The sequence below is a fragment of the Gopherus flavomarginatus genome, chromosome 2 (assembly GCF_025201925.1).
Source record: "Gopherus flavomarginatus isolate rGopFla2 chromosome 2, rGopFla2.mat.asm, whole genome shotgun sequence".
In the NCBI taxonomy this organism is placed as follows: domain Eukaryota; kingdom Metazoa; phylum Chordata; order Testudines; family Testudinidae; genus Gopherus; species Gopherus flavomarginatus.
This window is the reverse complement of record NC_066618.1, coordinates 83949221-83965344: the sequence shown is the minus strand read 5'-3', so window position 1 is coordinate 83965344 and position 16124 is coordinate 83949221. Positions and strand designations below refer to the sequence as shown.

Below are 16124 nucleotides of genomic sequence, written 5' to 3'. Positions count from 1 at the left end.
CCTATACACATTCAGAAACGTAGAGGACCAAAGTCCATACTCAGCAATACTGGCATGAATCCAAACTATGGAGGTCAGTGAAGTTACTTTATATTTACACTGGTATAACTGAGTGCAGAATTTTGGTCCAGAGACTATGCCAAAAGGCAGATGCTGTATCAGTTTCATATCCCGTAAGCACTGGCTCCAGTGACTCCTCTGACTTTCCATTGACTCCTTCCTTTCTGAAGGAATATGGCCTGCCCTTACAGGGACCATAGACTCTTATGAGTCTATGAATATTTACTGAAATACTAAGGAATCCAAGTTTGTCCATTTCATTCCTTTTGTTTTCCATTTTTTGTTTTTGTTTCTGACCTGTATGCAATCCACTCCAGTGGCAAAGTAAACTTATTGACCCATAGAAATTGGACCTGGACACCACTGTTAACATTTAACATTCTTTCCAAAACCCAAAACAGCTTTATTGTCAGAGAAAGGAAAAACAGTCACAGTCCATAAAGCTCTGATGTCACTATGCCTGGAATATCATTCTCAGACCAGGGCATCTTATGAGACAGATACAATATTGACATATTTGAGGAAGTTCAACAACAAAACTGATCTGGAGTCTAGTGGGATTGGTTTACAAAGAAATATTTAAATGCATATAACTTGGTAACGCATTGACAAAATGAAGGAGACATAACAGGCTATAAATAAGTGAAGAATGTAAACACCCTGGAGGGGGAGGAATTTTTTTTAGTGTGTTGAATAGGACAGAGATATGACTGGGGCTCGTAGAATGCAAGGAATATTTAGGCGAAAGATACAGAAAAATCTTCCTAACAGTGAGGTATCCTGTGCTGAGCTTCTAAGGGAAGCGGTGGAACACACATTGTTTGGAACATTTAGAACTAGAGAAGGGAACAATCCCAGCCTGGTCAGTGAATAGACTGCAGCAGATGAATTAACAGGTCTCTTTCATCTCTACAGACTCTTAACCAAATCTTGCTTTCAAGTACATCCACACAACCCTAGTGACATCCAAGAGTTTTATGAATAAACAGGAGCAGAGTTTGGGCCAGTGATTCAATACACAGTATCATACCTTCGCCTGCTGAAATGTAAAACAGGAATTGCTTCAAGAATTGTACCACTGGCTTGGAGAGACAAGAGTTCCCACCTGACTCCTTGAATAGCCACCTGCCATCACTGTGGCACATACTATTTACCAAGAACAGAGTGCTAGGTGCCTCACAGCGTACAGAAATGAAACAGTTTCTGTGCTGTTCTACTTCATGGTACAGTACAAGTGCTTTAGTTCACCTTAATCCAGCCCTGTTGTCACAGTCTCTGAGGTCCTAAAGAGACAATGCAACCAGGAAATAGCTGTACTATTTTCTGTAAATATAGTGCACGGCTGTGTGTGTTTATGACGGGTCACTTACCATGGAGGTAGAGCAAAAGGGTTGTTAGAGGACCCAAGCAGGAAAGGTAACACAATAACATAGATGAGGGTTCTGAGGAAGCAACAGAAAAGCTGTTTATTGGGGGAATAACTCCTAGAAGACTCCAGCCAGGCTAGACTGCTATTCCTAAGGCTAAGCCTAGGATCAAGAGGAGGATACTAAACATTAGAGGACCCTAGGCCTAAAAAAGGGTGAGGGCTGCAGGAGTGTCAGTGAGAGCTGACAGGCTGGCAAGGGGACACAGAGTCACAGCAATTGGAGCAGGGGCAGTCAGCTTTTCCCGATGTAGACAGAGATGACAGGCTTGGCTGAGACACATGAGAGCTGGCAAGGAAAGATTAAGGCTTAGGCTAAGGGAAATCTGCATGTAGCCCTTTAATGTTTGTACCCTTTGCTCTGTGGGAAGGAATATATGATACATTGTTTTGAAGAAGCTGTTTTGAGTCACTTTTAACCACTTTGCTGATTGCAGGTCCCCAGAGCAAAAAGGCTTACAGATGCCTAACTCAACTGGGCCTCAGATCACGTGGTTGAGAAACAAGGAGTCTGAGACCCAGAGCCAGAGTGGTTGGACTGCATAGTTCCGCCCGGAGTGAGGAGCAGGCAGTCAAGCCTATCACTTAAGGGGAGAGAGTTAAAAAAACAAAGTCAAAGCACAGTTCGCCCTATAACCATGACAGCAACATACGAGGGAGAATCATCCAAGGAGCAAGTCTGCAGGAGCATCACCCACTTACAGCAGAAAGGCCTGAAGGCTGATTTTATCATTAGATTGTTGCACAAACTAATCCAGTGGGTTTAGTTTCTATTTATCCTTCTTCTCAGAATGCTGCTGTTCTGTGTGAGGTGAAGCTGTGTGCAGCAGCAGGAGTCCACAGAGTGTCATGCTGATCCCTACCCACCACAAGAGTGAACGAGTCTCTCCAAAGAGCAGCTTGCCCAGGAAAGCCTGAGGGAAGGAAAGAGAAATACATTCACAAGGCAAAGTTGCAAAAAAAAAAAAAAAAAAAAAAAAAGAAAAACTTCTCCAGTACAAAACCAGGGGCAGATCCTCAGCTGGCGTGTACAATGGCCTAGTTCCACTGAAGTCAGTGGAGCTACGCTGAATTACACCACTAGATGAACTGACCTGTGATTCCTAGTATAAAGCCTGCCTAACAAAACTACTGCAACCATCACCAACAGGAACATCTACTGTTACTTAGAATCACCGGAGTTAAAGTTGGAAAAGACCTACCAGGTCATCCAATCCATTTTACAGCAAACACAGGATTGGTCCCTGTTGCTCTGTCCAGCCCAGTAAAAAAGAGACTTGGCAGATGCTGATTTTTGGTTTTTTTATAATTTTGACAGATGATAATGTTGACTTTTAAGCATTTTTTCCAATTTGAATATTCAGAGCTGAGGGAAATTAAGGGGCATCAGACAATTATTTAATGAAAACAGATATTGAGATTCAAACAGTTAAAATTTTATAATTATTAAAACACACAACTGTCAATATCACATGTCAAAATATACAAAATAAATATCTTTCCATCAAACTCTAATATGTTCTCAAGCAGCATTCTTCTTACTTTGCCTAGTTGTAAATTTTAATGATCCCTGATGGAAATACGTTTCAGTGATTTGTGTGTGTATGGTGAAATTGACGTTTACCGACATTTACTGATAAAAATCGAATCCTTCCAAGCCTTCTCTTAAGTGTCCCAAGTGATGGGACTACCCTGAAACACTATTCTGCAGGTTACGATGGGAATGTCTTGTTCATATTTGATTTTAATTTTCTCTTTCTTAATTTTATCCCATTACTCTTACTTATAGTCCCTAAATTCCTCTCTATCCTTGGCAAAATACCCATTTTGTTCAGTGTGCCCAGAATGTTACCTCTAATATTTAAGTCAGAGATGGGCAATCTCTGGCACGCGGCTCACCAGGGTAAGCACCCTGGCGGGCTGGGTTGGTTTGTTTACTTGCCGCGCCTGCAGGTTTGGCCGATCGCGGCTCTCACTGGCCATGGTTCGCCGCTCCAGGCCAATGGGGGCTGCAGGAAGCGATGGCCAGCACATCCCTCGGCCCACGTTGTTTCCTGAAGCCCCCATTGGACGATTCCTGATTTAAGTTATCTCTTGGCCAAACAAGCTGTTTTAAATCTTCCTTGCAAATCAGTGCTGCAGACCCTGATCATTTTTTGCTGGTCATCTCTGAATATCTTCTACAGTCAATATCTTCCTGGAAACAAGGGGACTGATCTAAAGTTCACTAAAGTCAATGGAAAGACTTCACTGGACTTTGGATCAAGCCCATAGTGCTAAAAACTGGACAAGAGTGATCTAAAGTAGGGGAAAAGAGATCAATATGTCAGTTGAAGAGTTACAGGTAAGCAGGGGCAAGCGTAAAACACCTCATATTCCTAAAGGCATGATGGTTTTGGTTTGGGGCTTGCTAAAGAGTAGTGCAAAGTAAAAGCAAAACCCTGATAGTGTGTCTCCTCTCCAGTTCTTAAACATGCACAAAGACGAGGCCAGGCTGTTTCAACCTATCAGAAAATTATGATAAACACTAAACCAATCACAAGCCACTGAGAAAGATAGCATTCGCTTATGTAGTTAGGGAAGAATAATTCCCCTACAGTAATTACTAGGAGAAATTCTACAGCCTGTTTCATGTAGATCAGACAAGATGATCATTGGTGTGATTATCCCACATCTGCCTAATCTGGCGTTCTTACATTTTCCTCTGGAGTATCTGGTGCTGGCCACAGTTAGACAGAAAACTAGGCTAGATGGACCCCAGGGGGTCTGATCCAGTCTGGCAATTCCAGCGTCACAGAGGTCCCTTCTGGCCTTCAAATCTATGAACTCAGTTCTACTCACCGAAGAGATGAAGTTGGAGGCTGTTGTTGTCACCGTGGCGGTCGCTGAGGAAGAGGCGTAGTGGAGGGCTTTTGCAAAGAAGGTCCACATGACAGCATTGCATGCAAACACCAGACCGACGCATCCTACTCTGAGCACCACGTGTAACTGCAGAAGGGGGGTGGTAGAAATACAGATGTTTTTTCACTGACAGTTGACTCTCCCAATTATTTTGCAAACACGTTATGCAAAATAAAATGTCACAAGCTGTGAAATGGCCTGGACCTGAATTACAAACATTATTTTGTGAAATCTCAACTCTTGTGTTTCTACATTTACTAATATGCCGTATAAAAAGGAGGCAAATTATGAAGACTGTTCTGACATTTTAAACGGATGATACATTAGAGGAACCGATGCCCTGTTTTTTCCCTCACCACTGAAGAGAGAAAATCTGGAGGGAGGAAAAAAAAAAGGACACATGGGAAAACATAACAGTTGCTCTTCTTTACCACCTACCACTGAATGAAGGAGAATCCCTCAGTAAGTGCTTGATCCTACAAGATACCAAGCGCCCTCCACTCCTATTAGCTTCAAAATCATTTGATGGAGCACGTAACCCTACAGGAGATGTTGAGCTTCTGAACAGACTTGGGGCTTCAGAGAATGTCAGTTTATCAATTGCCTTGGCCTACATTCCTGGAGAAGTAAAATTGCCTACCCTCCAACTGCATCCAAGCTCCACATGTTCTTTATCTTGTGGTCAGACTCTAGTTCCTGGGGTGGGAGTTGGGGGGGACAGACTGGAGACTGCATTATGGAGGAAAATTCCCTAAGAAATGGATCCATCCTCGCTGGAACATCCTTAGAAATGCATTATCTGAGAGATCTGCTCTCAGCCTTTGAACTTTAGGCTACCAAAGAAGAGCCAGAGACCAAAGTTCTGCAAAATCTCAGTCCCCAGATTGACTGTTGTGGGCTATGAGGAGAAGAAAGGAAACCGAGTGCCTGTGCCCATCTCTCTACCAGTTGCTGCTGCTGCTGTATGTGGGTGTGAGGGGTGTCACTGGAGCAGAGGCAGAGGAATATTGGCATATGGAGATGCTTGTTCTTTATTGCTGTTGCACAAGTGATAATGAAGGAAGCTGTAAGGAGACTAGATAGTTCATTGTTCATGGGAATCAGCAGTATTCAGCAGCTGTTCAGGACATCATTTCAGTTCAGGCCTATAGTGAGTATAAGTTATTACCTTCTGAGCATTTGCTCAGTTACCAATCTGAAATGAGCTGGTCTTCCACAATTCCTAGAGAACAGAAGGCTGCTCCACCAAATCTCCCCCACAACCTGAATCCTCAGCAGAACAGCCAAAAAGATTGAATGGTCCCGCAGAGTGAACTTCTGCCTTGCTAGCAGTGGATCCTGCAGAACAATACTGAGGAGGCGTGGTTGTAGGGGAGCTTATACTGCTGCTACCTGTAGTGCTGTACTACACAAGGACTTCTACCTTTGTGGATGTCAATCAACACTTTACATGACCACTGAATATCTCCCCACTTTATGTTACATTAAAATAGAAAAGGGAAATGAGCCACATACAACTGTGTGTCTTAAACTAAACAAATGAGTAAAAGAACATACTAAACTGGCATACTAAATTGCAGAGGACAACCAACGCCACCATAGAAGGAAGCAACTGGAATGTGGATGTAACAATCACAGATGGAGGATGACTCGCCGATAGATTATGCAATAAAATCCTGCCTGTCTGGCTATCTCAGACTACAAACTGTATGGAAAACATACGCGAACGGTCCTATACTGGTAAGGAAGACAAAACCATCTAGAAGGCCCTCTGATTCAAGCTTCAATGCATCTAAACCACTTATTTCCTGCGGCACACAATGGACCACATTCAGTCCTGGCATAAGAGAGCGCACTGAACCCTTCAGTTGTGCTTGTTTAAGGAAAGGCTAAGTTTGATCCAGAATCTGTCCAAAGCATGATATGAAAATCATATAGAAACCAATGCTCCCTACTACCCTCCTGCTAGCTATTCTGACACAGCGTTTGTAGGGAGACGTTAGAGCAGGGGCAAATCATGTTTCTGCTGAGAGGCTTTTGAGAGAACTAAGTTCTATTGTAAATGGTTCTGCACACTCCAGGGAGAGCTCTGCGCTGCAGGCCAATAGCCAAGTGCAATCCGGCAGCTGCTGGATTCAAGCATCTTCCAACACTAGCAAGTTTCTAAGACAAAATGAACCTGCAGGTCTGATTAGAAACAGAACCCAGGGTGTGATCCTGACATAAGCTCTGAGTGAACAGGCCCTTCTGTCTGTGTACAGCTCGTTGTAGGATCAGGACCTTAGTCTGGAAAAAGGCTGCAGTTTTCTATTGTTTAAGAACTGTACATTATTTGCAAATCTCCCACTTCCCCCATTAATATACCTGGGTTTCATGCCATGATCTGCTCTATGTTATGTCCTTGAAGTAAGGATATGGAGAGGTGAGGGAGGAAACCAAAATGGCAAAAAAGCCCTGCAAACATCTGAGTGCCTGAGAGCAGGAAAAAACATTTTTTCCCTGTGCATTAGATTAATGGCCAAGCCTTTATCGTACATACCTTTACGCTAGATCCAACTAAATACTTAAGAGATCAATCTTCAATTGATATCAGTGAATGAGCCTTTGAACAAACACACCTGAAGGAGTTGCCTTCTCCACGGGGATTAACTATGCTTTGCCTCACCCTCAAGTGCCTTAATAGCAAAAGGTGCCTTTGTTCATGGTAGGGACAAACTGTTTACTGCCAGCCTGGGGAGGCAATTAGATGTTGTGACACAATACTTAATGGTCAAGATTAAAGACAAAGGCCCACATAGTAAATTCAGAGACTCTTAATTCTTTAAGTTTTTCTTATTAGGGCCCTGATTTGACTTTTATAGCAGGTCTTTGAATACAGCTTGTTGGGAATGGAACTTCACCTCTACTCAACCCCAGTGAGCCAGTTTACACCTCTGCTCCATTGTTTACACTGTCCTCCAGTGGGCTGACTGTAGATGATTAGGGTGAGATTTTGAAAAGACTCAGCACTGGCCTAACTCTGTTCCCACTGAAGTTAGTGGTAAAGCTCTGTTGACTTCAACAGAAGCCGAGTTAGGCTAAGGCTGAGCACTTTTGAAATTACTTACCTTAAAGTCCTTAATGGGTTGAGCCCTCCCACTCCATACTCACCACTTCTTTGAAAGCAGCAAAGAATCCTGTGGCACCTTATAGACTAACAGACGTTTTGGAGCATGAGCTTTCGTGGGTGAATACCCACTTCCTCAGATGCATGTGACATGCATCTGAGGAAGTGGGTATTCACCCACGAAAGCTCATGCTCCAAAACGTCTGTTAGTCTATAAGGTGCCACAGGATTCTTTGCTGCTTTTACAGATCCAGACTAACACGGCTACCCTCTGATACTTGACACCACTTCTTTGGTGAACCTTGTCCCGAGCGGGCATTGTGCTCAGACACCACCGGCCTCTTGGGGCTTCTCTGCTCGGTCCTGGGTGAGTGAGTGCTGGGGTGGGCCTGACAGTGCCGTATTTGCTTCCCTTTGTGTTAACCCCTTCTTCATAGCCTGGCCCTCTGCCCCTTTGTATCGGACAGTCTAGGCTTTCTCAGGCTGGTGTTACATTTCTGTATAGTGTTACTGTTGGGTGGGGGGATGTGGGGATTTAGAAATAAAAACCCAACCTTTACATTTTAATTAAATTCAACATATTATATTTTAAAAGGGCCCAACAAGATGCGCCTATAACAAAAGTACTTCTCATTACCAGGATAGGGGATCATAATGGTCCCCTTTTGGTCTTATGGAAATGACTCTTTGCAGAATCAGGTGCACTGAAGCCATAGACTTTAGAGTCACTGACTTTAAGGTCAGAAGGGACCATTATCGTCGTCTAGTCTGACCTCCTGCACAACGCAGGTCACAGAATCTCACCCACCCACTCCTGTACTAAATCTCTAAAATGCCATGTACGCCTGTGCTGCTATAGAAATAATTGTTTCATTGTTATTACCACTTATTTTCACAGGAAAGGACCAAGGCATTTCCTTGTTTCTAAAAATTGAGCAATCTTATCTTGTTTCTAAGAATGGTTTTGAATATTCAGCCTAATAAATCAAAAGTTACTGGCAGGGGCGACTCCAGGCACCAGCACGCCAAGCGTGTGCTTGGGGCGGCAAGCTGCAAGGGGGCGCTCTGCTGGTTGCCGCGAGGGCGGCAGACAGGCTGCCTTCTGTGGCATGCCTGCGGAGGGTCCGCCAGTCCCGCAGCTTGCGTGGACCTCCTGCAGGCTGCCGCTGAATCCGTGGGACCGGGGACCTCCCACAGGCAAGCCGCCAAAGGCAGCCTGCCTTCTGTGCTTGGGGCGGCAAAATGCCTAGAGCCACCCCTGGTTACTGGATAGAAAGTTTTTAAGAGCTGGACCTCATCTGAATTTATACTTTAAATATTCCAGGATCTCTCTCCTGTCCCAAGAGAGGTAAAATACAATGAAAATGAAGTAGAGGGGCTATTTACAATCTCTTCTTGCCTCACATTAAATTCAAACCACAACCCCTTAAAAGCACTAATCTATGTTTAGCATTAGGTACAACTTTCCAGATACCGTAAGTAATGCTTGACATTTAACATTCATCCTCAGTTCCTGTAGATTTTGCTTATCACACAGCCCCCTGAAGTCAGCAAGAACTATACCACTTGCCTATGGCCATGCGCAGCAGGTATAACAGGCCAGGAGAGGCTCTGCCTTTGGCGAGGACCCCTGGTTGTGGGGTTTGGTGGCAAAGTTTTTTGCTTTGTTATGCCCCATGCAGGTTCCAGGGCGGCTGAGGAGGCAGTATGTGCCTCCTCTGCTGCCCCAGAACCTGCATGGGGCATATCAAAAAGCATCTTCTATAGGAACTTTTCCCCTGGGCACTGGGTGGGTTGGGTCTGGGAAAGAGCGGCACGGTGCAGCTGCAGCCAGCCCCAGGCTCCTCCAGGCAGAGGGAAGGTCAGCTCAGGGCTTTGGCCAGCCCAGATGGGGCTCCTCTGGGCGGGGGAAAGGCTTGGCTCGGGGCTTTGGCCAGCCCAGCTGGAGCTCCTCCGTGTGTGTGTGGGGGCACTCGGGGCTGCAGCTGGTCTGGGGCTCCAATAGCTGAGGGGGGGGGTGGGGGGCACAGGGAGTCTTGTGGCTTTGGCCGTGGGGAGGGTGTGGGCAGAAGGGGCAGAGCTTGGGGGTAGCCTCCCCAGAGCGGGGCTCCACCCGCCGCCCATGCCTATAGCTGTGGTACAGATGCTGTTGGGGTGAGAATGCAGAACTAAAATTGATTCTAAGGGTACGTCTACAATGCACACTCCATACGATGCCATGTAGAGTCCATACACTGCATGCTCCTCCTGCACGGGTATAAATGGCAGCAAACATGGTGAGGCACTGCTTAGGTGACATGCCTGAACCCTGTGAATATGTATATGGCTCTCTACTTGCCCAAGCAGTGCCTCCCCCTGTCTACACCGCTATTTTTAGCGGTATAGTGTCCCCCAGCCTCACTGCTGCCAGAGCCTGTCCCCACTGCAGGAAGCTGCCAGAGCCTTTCCTCACCAGTGAAAGACTCTGGCAGCAGGCAAAACTCTAGAAGGGGGAGGCAGAGGGGAAAGGCTTCGGCCAGCAGCTGGAACCTTTCCCCACTGCTGGGAAGTAGGAGGTGGAGCAGGGACGCGGCGTGCTCAGGGGGAGGGGGAAGTGAGGTGGGGGAGGGGAGGTTGGCTGCTCGTGGATGCTCTGCACCCACTAATTTTTCCCCGTGGGTGCTCCAGCCCTGGAGCACCCACGGAGTCAGCACCTATGCCCTGAGATTCTGAAATATATAAGGCTAAGAACTGTCCTACTGCTCAATTCCAGTCACTGGCAAGACAGTTCATGGGTCCACTTGTTATTGTTACAACTAAAAAGATTAATTGGGTTCAGAATTCTTGTTCAAGATGGAGTTAGAAACAGGCAATTGGGAGAAACAACTTGTTTTTAAAAAAGAAAAACTGTCACGCACTTCTGTACCAGATATGGATTGGCGACAGAGCTTGCTTATACACACCAGATGTGTTCATCAGAAGATCCTTTAATGCTCTGCCAGGTATGGCTAAGATTAGCTTAAATAAGGTATTTTACAGAGTGGCACTTAGCACTGACCAGTACACTAGCGCATGGTTGGCCAATCTGAGCCTGAGAGAGAGCCAGAATTTACCAATGTACATCGCCAAAGAGCCACAGTAATACATCATCAGCCCCCCAATCTGCTCCAGCCCCAACCCCCATCCCGCTCCCAGGGCCTCCCACCCACCAGTAGCCCAGCCAATCTGCACCTCCCCCTTCCTCCCCACACCTCCTGATCGGCTATTTCATGGTGTGCAGGAGACTCTGGGGGGGAAGGAGAGGAGCGAGGGCACGGAAGGCTCAGGGGAGGGGATGGGAAGGGGTGGAATGGGGGCAGGACCTGTGGCAGAGGCAGTGAGCACCACCCCACCCCCGCATATTAACTTCTGAAGAGCAGCAGTTGCTCCAGAGCCACAGGTTGGCCACCCCTGACCTAGCGTTTAGCATCCACTGCACAAAACAGACATGTTGATCACCCCTGCTTCAAATAATTAGCAAAGCTGGTCAACATTTTTTATGTTCCCCCCCCATCATTATGCAGAGGATCAACATTTTTTGTATCGGGGGGTAGCCGTGTTAGTCTGTATTCACAAAAACAACAAGGAGTCCGGTGGCACCTTAAAGACTAACAGATTTATTTGGACATATTTTGAATATTTTTTAAAATAAAAAAGGGTGGGAGAGGATATGCAAAAAAAAAATAAAAAATTAACCAGCTCCAATAATTAGAAAGGGTGAATTTCCCATTTCCTGAGTTAGGGCCTGATATGTCCAGTCTAATTTTTTGTGGTTTTTTCCTTTGGATCAAATTGCTCTATCCCGTGTAAGGGTCTAGACTCTCTGACATACTTTTCGATATGTGCTTTAAAATCCTCACTAACCTCATAATACGTAGTTGTTCATTATTTATTATTTACACGATGCAAAATAATTGTGGTCTCTTGGCACTGGTAATCCAACAAGTACAATTTTGGATCTGTCAATAATGTTTACTACATGACTAAACAATTCTCCCCATGTGGTTTTTCATATTGCCTACACCTGCAGCCTCACCTCTTGATTTAAAACAGAAGTAATCTTTTACTGTCTGTGTATGCAAATCCAAACCAGAAATGATACACACTTCTGTGTTTTTAAATACTGTGGTAACTACAAAAGAAATGATCAAAATGCAGAGAAGCATTCCCAAGACCATTGAACAAAGTTGAACACAGCATCTGAGGTGAGGCACGATGGAAATCAGTAACTGCATCTAGTTTTTCTTTCAACGAAAGGAAAAGGAAAGGGAAAAACAACTGGAAGGAGAAGAGAAAGCTGTTAGCAAGAGAAAGGAACCAGAACAAATATTTCCTGTTTATTTTAAAATGCAATAATATCCACCAATTACACGAAGAATTATGGAAAAAGGCTACAAATAAGGACATTCTGGGTTGGACTGTGGCCATTTCCCATATCATGCTAGCTTCCTCCCTTGTGCAGTTTTATCAAAATGGCACCAGAAACTTTTGATCCTATTTATTGGCTTTATATTCAGTTACTGCTGTGCATTTGTCAGTCTTGTGTTAACTACAACGACATTGTGCTATGAATTGCTGAGTTACAGTACAGCATGATAAGGAATGATTTTGGCATTAATCTAAGAGGAAAATCACCCTTGCATTACTGAGGAAACGGTGTAAGGATGCTACATCTAAGAGGGACCTCATAGACTTTAAGGTCAGAAGGGACCACCATGATCATCTAGTCTGACCTGCACATCGTAGGCCACAGAACCTCACCCACTCACTCCTGTCATAGACCCCTAACCTCTGGCTGAGTTACTGAACTCCACAAATCATGATTTCAAAACTTCAAGTTACAGAGGATCCACCATTTAGACTTGCCAGTGACCCATGCCCCTTGCCTCAAAGGAAGGCAAACTGCCCAGCTCCCCACCCAGTCTGGGTCTCTGCCAATCAGACTCAGGGGAAAGTTCCTTCTCGACCCCAAATATGGCGATCAGTTAGATCCTGAGCTTGTGGGCAAGATCCACCAGCCAGCCATGTGGGAAAGAACTCTCTGCAGTAATTCAGAGCCCTCCCTACCTAGTGTCCCATCACCGGCCACTGGAGATATTTGCTGCAAAGAATCAAATAAGCAATTTATTTTCTGTCACAAAGGTATGAACCATGAGAAGAAAAGCCATAATAGCTGAAGGAACAACTCCACAGCCAGTGGTTCCAGAGTGGATACACTAAGGAACCCCAGGAACTTACGATAACTATTTGAATGTATTACAAAGCTTTAGTAAAGAGAGGGGTACCCACATTATCTAGAAACACAGTGATTACAGCAATTATCCCATGGTTATCCATCTCTCTTGCTGTAGGCCGTAGCCTTTGTTTATAGCTTTCACTCCCACTAGTGTGGGTGTATACACTTCACATCTGGTGAAAACACTTAATTTTTTTTTTGCATTAGGCAGGGCTGGCTCCAGGGGTTTTGCTGCCCCAATCAGCCAAAAAATAAATAAATAAAAAAGCCATGATCACGATCCACGGCAATTCAGTGGGAGGTCCTTCGCTCCGAGCAGGAGTGAGGGACCCTCCGCCGAATTGCCGCCAAATACCTGAAAGTACCGCCCCGCTCCGGAGTTATCACCCCAAGCACCTGCTTGATAAGCTGGTGCCTGGAGCCGGCCCTGGCATTAGGCCCAGTCCCTTGATGGCTCAACATCAGGAACATATAGGAGCCAATTCTGGTATTCCTGACACCACCCTCTGGAAATACTATTGTGCAAAACACTGCACACAACAGGGCACTACTACTTTATAATGTCTTCCTTTTCAAGGCTCCTCATGGCCTATCCCTCCTCTATCTATCATTTCTCATCTGCTATCGAGATGTCGACTCCCACCTCTGACAGGCCAATGACATCAGACTCCATTGCCTACTCGTTAAATATTCAAACCACCACTTTCCTGCTTTCTCCCATACTGCCTCTCACACTGGGGAGGAGATCCCTCTAAGCGTCTGCAAAACCCCTTTGTCGTTCTCCTTGAAATCCCTCCTTCAAACTCTCCTTTGCCATGACGCCTACAAAAAACCTGACAATTGCTGGTGTGGTCACAGCCATTATGCCAACTATTGTCTCATTGTTTAGTTGTACTCTTCTTGCTCTAACCCCATCTGGATCCATTTGTTGTCTTTTCTCATCAGCTTCTTGGGGCAAGGTATTGTCTCTTTGTTCTGTTTGTTTAGTGCCTAGCACAGTGAGCACCTGGGCCATGACTAGGGCTCATAGCTACTACTGTGGTGAAAATATATTGTGCATAACTAATTTAGAACTCCCACTCATTTTTTTTTTTTGGTAACTGTACGACTAAATCAGTTTGAAATGTTGACTTTTAATTCTAATTAGGACTGATGCCACAGTCTGGACTCAAGCACGGAAATGATGAATGGCATGCAAATGTGCTCTTGTAACTTCCAAGAGCTCAATCCATTTAGCTTAACAAAGAGAAGGTTAAAGGGTCACTTGAATACAGTCTATAAGTATCTACACTGGAGGAATAAATATTTAATAATGGGCTCAACAATGTAGCAGAGAAAGGTATAACATGATCCAATGGCTGGACATTGAAGCTAGACAAATTCAGACTGGAAATAAGGTGTACATTTTTGACAGTGAGGACAATTAACCATTGGAATAATTTACCAAGGGTAAATTGGTAACTTTTAAATAAAGCTTGGATGTTTTTCTAAAAGAACCTGCTCTAATAATTATTTTGGGGTAATTCTATGGCCTGTGTTATACAGGAGGTCAGACTAGATGATCACAATGGTCCCTTCTGGTCTTGCAATCTATGAATCTACGATACAGTATAATACATAATAATACAATGCAGTACAGAGCTAGTAAGCTGTTGTGTCAAATCAGCCACAGAGGTAATGAGGAGCCACAGCAGTGCTTTTTTGTTAACTGTCTGCTCTCACAAAACAGGACATGTACCATGCAGCCATTGATGAAGCCTCTGTGACAAAAACTAAGAATCATCACCTGGTGAAATGTCTTCTACGTCTCTGGAAAGTATGTTACATGTTCTAAGTAACACTAAGCCAACATTTCTTCCAAACCTTCCCCTGCGCATCAAACAGTATGTAATATAGACTCTACCCAGTCTCCCACTGACGCCTCTGGATGACTTAATGCAGGAACAAAAACAACAAGGAGTCCAGTGCCACCTTAAAGGTTTATGCCTAATAAATCTGTTAGTCTTTAAAGGTGCCACCGGACTCCTTGTTGTTTTTGTGGATACAGACTAACACAGCTACCCCTTGATACTTAATGCAGGAACAGTTTGTTCTTTTCCAATTCTTTAAAATAGTCATTTTAAAAATGCACATGATTATTTCACATCAGTCAACATCAAATCTTGACCTGGATCTCCACTACCTGCTCTCCGGGGACAGCAGCCACTGAGATATATGTTGTAAACCTTAAATTCTTGTCAGTTTCATTTTCACAAGGGAAGAGGGATGCAGACTAGAACTACTAGGGGCAGCAATACAGGACACAAGGTGCACACTGCAGGGTCTTCCAGTGTCCTTCTTTTATCTTTGAAAGGATGGCTCATGGCTTCATCCAAAATATGGCCTGTCCTTGTAAGGAAACTTTCCCCCTAAGCACATACACAGGAGAGGGGACCGGTATTTAGAAATTTAGACACCCTTCTTAGTGTACGTACTCCCAGCCAAGATCTTTGGATATTAACCTGCTCCTGACAAAGCCATACCCAAGGGTTGGTGTAGTATGCTAACGTTTTATCAGGACTTTGCCTGCACTCCCCAGAGGCACAAGGAAGGGTGAGTGGCTCTGACTGTGGGGTTGATTGTGCAGGGATGGGTGCGCACCGCGTGGCTCTGTGTTGCTGGGAGAGCAACTACTGCTGTGCTGGGGCCCTGGGAGCAGGGTGACCAGATGTCCCGATTTTGGGGTCTTTTTCTTATATAGGCTCCTATTGCCCCCCACCCCCTTTCCCGATTTTTCACACTTGCTTTCTGGTCACCCTACCTGGGAGTGAGATCAGCTGGGGGGGGGGGGTTTGCAGGCTCTGACTGTGTGTCTCTAGTGACCAGATGTCCCGATGTTATATAGACAGTCAAGACTGTTGGGTCTTTTTCTCATATAGGCACCTATTACTCCCCCAGCCCCCGGTCTGATTTTTCACACTTGCTGTCTGGTCACCCTATGTGTGTCTCTTCCAAGGCAGATCACACAGGTGCTGGTTTCTCCCCCTCCCCGGATGGCGGAAGCGGCGCTCAGCGGCCAGCCAAGGCAAGGAGCAGCTGCCCGGCTCTTACCCAAACACAGGCGCCAGCGGCCGCCTCCTCCCCTCCGGCCGCAGCTGCACACGCCTCCCGCAGGTAATCAGCGCCCAGAGCCAGTTTAGCGGAGCAGGCGGCCAGCGCCCCCAGCAGGCCGGCCACGGTCGAGTACGCGGCGCCCCAGCCGCCCCGCATCGCAGCAAGCCGAGCCCGCCAGCCCCGCAGCAGCCGAAGCCACGCGGTGATGCCGCCGGCTGCTCTTCCGGAGCTCTGGCGAGCTCACGTGACGGCTCGCCCCGGCGGCGAGCTCCCCGCGCGGGGTC

General features: G+C 45.6%; 1 protein-coding gene across 1 annotated transcript; it reads right to left on the bottom strand.

Annotated features, from left to right (window-relative positions):
* Nucleotides 1–426: 426 nt before the first annotated feature.
* On the bottom strand, nucleotides 427–16004 carry TMEM42 (transmembrane protein 42). The gene is made up of 3 exons (XM_050938107.1): nucleotides 15838–16004; nucleotides 4328–4474; nucleotides 427–2400 (listed from the first exon to the last, which is right to left on the bottom strand). Exons 1-3 carry the CDS (start codon nucleotides 15994–15996, stop codon nucleotides 2257–2259), a joined length of 450 nt encoding a protein of 149 aa, XP_050794064.1. The 5' UTR covers nucleotides 15997–16004; the 3' UTR covers nucleotides 427–2256.
* Between the last annotated feature and the right edge of the window lie 120 nt (nucleotides 16005–16124).

Bases quoted from the DNA above. Each gene is read 5' to 3' on its own strand.
- TMEM42 (XM_050938107.1), bottom strand. From the start codon at position 15,996: ATGCGGGGCGGCTGGGGCGCCGCGTACTCGACCGTGGCCGGCCTGCTG. The intron at 4,475-15,837 runs GTAAGAGCCGGG...CCCCTTCTGCAG, and splicing joins CCGCTGGCGCCTGTGTTTGG to TTACACGTGGTGCTCAGAGT. The intron at 2,401-4,327 runs GTGAGTAGAACT...TCCTTCCCTCAG, and splicing joins CCTCCAACTTCATCTCTTCG to GCTTTCCTGGGCAAGCTGCT.